The 3500-nt window shown below is 35.7% G+C and overlaps 1 protein-coding gene across 4 annotated transcripts in view; it reads left to right on the top strand.

The window, feature by feature from the left end:
- Positions 1–3500, top strand: part of fgf12b (fibroblast growth factor 12b) — a 47778-nt gene that overhangs the window by 43117 nt on the left and 1161 nt on the right. For all 4 annotated transcript variants that reach the window (XM_016535153.1, XM_016535151.1, XM_016535152.1 and 1 more), the window contains exon 4: positions 3217–3415. In XM_016535153.1, coding sequence (XP_016390639.1) covers positions 3217–3415 — 199 coding nt within the window. The remainder of the gene's footprint in view (positions 1–3216; positions 3416–3500) is intronic.

Genomic DNA, 3500 nt, shown 5'->3' with positions numbered 1-3500 from the left:
CACACTCACACACACTCACACTCACACACACACTCACACACACTCACACTCACACACACACACACTCTCACACACACACACACACACACACACACACAGCTGTCAGTTTGCTGTGAAGAGTGTGAAAGGACTTTAAATCTCATGGCAGCACTGGGCCGCTCTCATAACCCAACTGTAAGTAAAAATGACATTTAAAATCGCCATTGCAAAACAATTTTAGCACCAGCCAAGGCCTACATGAAAGAAAGGGTGTCTGAATTCAAATAGCTGTCATTTTACAAAGTTCGGCACTTTTTCTGTTCATTTATTAAACATTTCAGGTAATTTGATGATGCTTTGAGCAAGTCTTGTATTCTCAGCTGCATTAAAAAAATTTTTTACTATGTTTAAATTTGTTCCACAGAATTGCGCAGATTTTATGTCAACATCAACACAAAATATGGAGGAAAACAGTGATTTCAAGCTTGTTCGTAATAAATTGTGCTTAATTGTAAAGTTAGAAATGCAAACTGTCACAAAATCCAGACTGATTCATAATTCAAATTACTGTCATTTTACAAAGTTCTGCGCACTTTCTGTTCATTTATTAAATATTTAAAGTAAATTAGAGTCTTGTACTCTCAGCTCATTTTTTTTACCATATTTAAATTCATTGTACAGGATTTTGCTGATTTTATCTCAGCATCAGCACAAAATATTGGAAAACCCAGACTGATTCAAAATTCAAATGGCTGTCGTTTTACAAATTTCTGCACATTTTTTGTTTGTCTGTTAAATATTTCAGGTAATTTGATGATGTTTTCAGCAGTTGGACTGCTGTAGTCTCAGCTCTATTTAATTCTTTACCATATTTAAATTTGTTCCACAGAATTTTGCAGATTTCAGCACAAAATATGTCAAAAACAATCATATTTTCAAGTTTGTTCATAATTGTAATAAATTGTGCTGAAGTGTTTAATTGGAAACACAAACTGACACAAAACTGATTGAAAATTCAAATGGCTGTCATATTACAAAGTTCTGCATATTTTCAGTTCATTTCTTAAATATTTCATGTGATTTGATGATGCTTTCAGCAGTTAAAGTCTTGTACTCTTAGCTCCATTTATAAAATTTTTTTTTTTACCATATTTAAATTTATTTCACATCATTTTGCAGGTTTTATCTCAACATCAGCTCAAAATATAGGAAAAAACTATCATATAATTGATTTCAAGTTTGTTCATAATAATTGTGCTCAAGTGTTGCATTGGAAATGCAAACTGACACAAAACCCTTTTATACAAAACTGGACTTTTTTCAAAAACTGGAATATTCAGTTGACTTCACCCATTTTTGGACGATGTGAATGAAAAGGTCAGCATTGTTGTGCCGTTGCAGCTTGATCTTTTATTCAGTATAGAGACCGAACTTATAGAAATGCATATTAATGAAGGTTTATGTTTGGTGTTATGTAACATTACACATGTCTGTGTGTGTCAAGATCAGCTGTTCTGGATCTTGTTCTATCTTTGGGGTGAGAAAGTGTTAATCAGCTCAGTTTTAGTGTGATAATGAACTTCTGCCAAAGTGTGACAGTCGATGCATGTGTGTGTGTTTCTTTGTCTGGGTGTGTGTTTGTGTTTGTGAGTGTTGCAATGCAGTATGTATGCGTGTATGCAAGAAATAATTGACAACTGATTGAAAATGAATATACAACTGAGGTAATAATGCAGCGGTGATGTTGAGTTTTATGAAGAATTCAGCAGTGCTTGTAACTGTATGCACACAAAATTGTGTTTAATATATCTGTGTATTTTGGCACATGGTGATGTTTGTTTGAAATTCACAAATGAATGCAAGTTTCACAAAATGAAAACGTTCATTTGTCATTAAATCTGTTTTGTTTTGTGAATGTAAAATTGATCTGTAAACGTATTTTGATTCATATACATTAAACATCTTTCCTAGGTGAACACCCACATTACTGTTTGATAACTTCAGTCAATCACAGTGTGTTTTACAATATCATTTTTATGTTTTTACTGAATTTATGAATTTTTTTAATTAACCTTGATAGTTTTATGCATAGGCGGAGGGTGAACCAACTCCAGGGTAAGGCTAAAAGCAGCCAGATGTATTAAACATCATAAACCCAAGAACCAGACATGTGTCATGTAGGCTAAAAAAATGTTTTATGGGACTGAATTTGTATTTAACGTGATTACAATTGAATAAAAACGTTAGAAATTGATAATTATATAACGTTTCCTTTCCATGGTTATTCAAACAGCGAATAAATTTTTGTCCAATTTAGTGCCATTTTTGCCCCAAGTCCCCATGGCCAGCCTTACACACGCTCCGCCTATGGTTTTATGTTTTATATTTGTGAATTGCCTTCCATTGATTTGTAAACACACGAATATCCCCTCTCAGATTGGTGTTGTTGTAATTTGTGTTTTACTGAGTGTGTTCAGCAGTTTTATTGTCTGGATGTTGTAGATCAGGGTTGTATGTGTGTGTGAGGTTTTCTACCGTTTATTTAGTGGTGACGTTTAATCTGCTAAAGTGCTTTGAGATGCTGAGATGGCAAAGAGCGCACATCTCCCTTACTTCTCTGTGTGTGTGTGTGTGTGTGTTGTGTGTGAGAGAGAGAGAGTGTGTGTGTGTGTGTGTGTGTGTGTGTGTAATATACAGTAGGGTTCGAAAGTTTGAGACCGCATTGAAAATGTGGGAAATGAACAAATACCTGGAAATAACCAGGTAAAGTTTTATAAATAAATAAAGTTTTAGCATCAAAACCCAGAAGACTAATTCACCTTGGGTTGAGATTTTCCCGTGGCTTTTTATAATGGAGTTTTTCAATTCATGAGCAAAACAAGGCCTGTCGTAACTATAACTTGACAATACTTTGACAAGACGTTTTGTCGTACAGAACTCCATACGGAAATGTAATAAATGACATATATTGACCTATATTAAGAGTGATATTGCCATATATGATACACTGTATGAAATATATACAAAACATTAATTGTGTCAAATGTTTGTGTGTGTGTGTGTGTTCACCCGAGGTGGTTTCTGCTCTGGATGATGGCGGTCTCCACCCTCTCCACCTGTGCATGCAAAAGACTTTATAAAGAAACTGGGACAAAGACTCTAAGACACACACACACCTGAGAGCTGTAATTGTGTTTTAACATCTCTCTCGATCTCTCTGTTTCTGTCTGTCTGTAGGATACGTTCACAGCGGAGTGTAAGTTTAAGGAGAGTGTTTTTGAGAATTATTATGTGATCTACTCATCCACGCTGTACCGCCAGCATGAGAGCGGACGCGCCTGGTTCCTCGGACTCAATAAAGAAGGAATCATCATGAAGGGAAACCGGGTCAAGAAAACTAAACCGTGCTCACACTTCGTGCCCAGACCCATTGAAGGTGAGGACACACACACACTCACTCACACACACACACACTCTATCTCACTCACTCACTCTCTCTCTCACACACACACACACACACA

Source organism: Sinocyclocheilus rhinocerous, unplaced genomic scaffold (genome assembly GCF_001515625.1).
Source record: "Sinocyclocheilus rhinocerous isolate Xijiao unplaced genomic scaffold, SAMN03320098_v1.1 scaffold215, whole genome shotgun sequence".
Classification (NCBI taxonomy): Eukaryota; Metazoa; Chordata; class Actinopteri; order Cypriniformes; family Cyprinidae; genus Sinocyclocheilus; species Sinocyclocheilus rhinocerous.
This window is presented reverse-complemented; position numbering and strand designations above follow the sequence as displayed.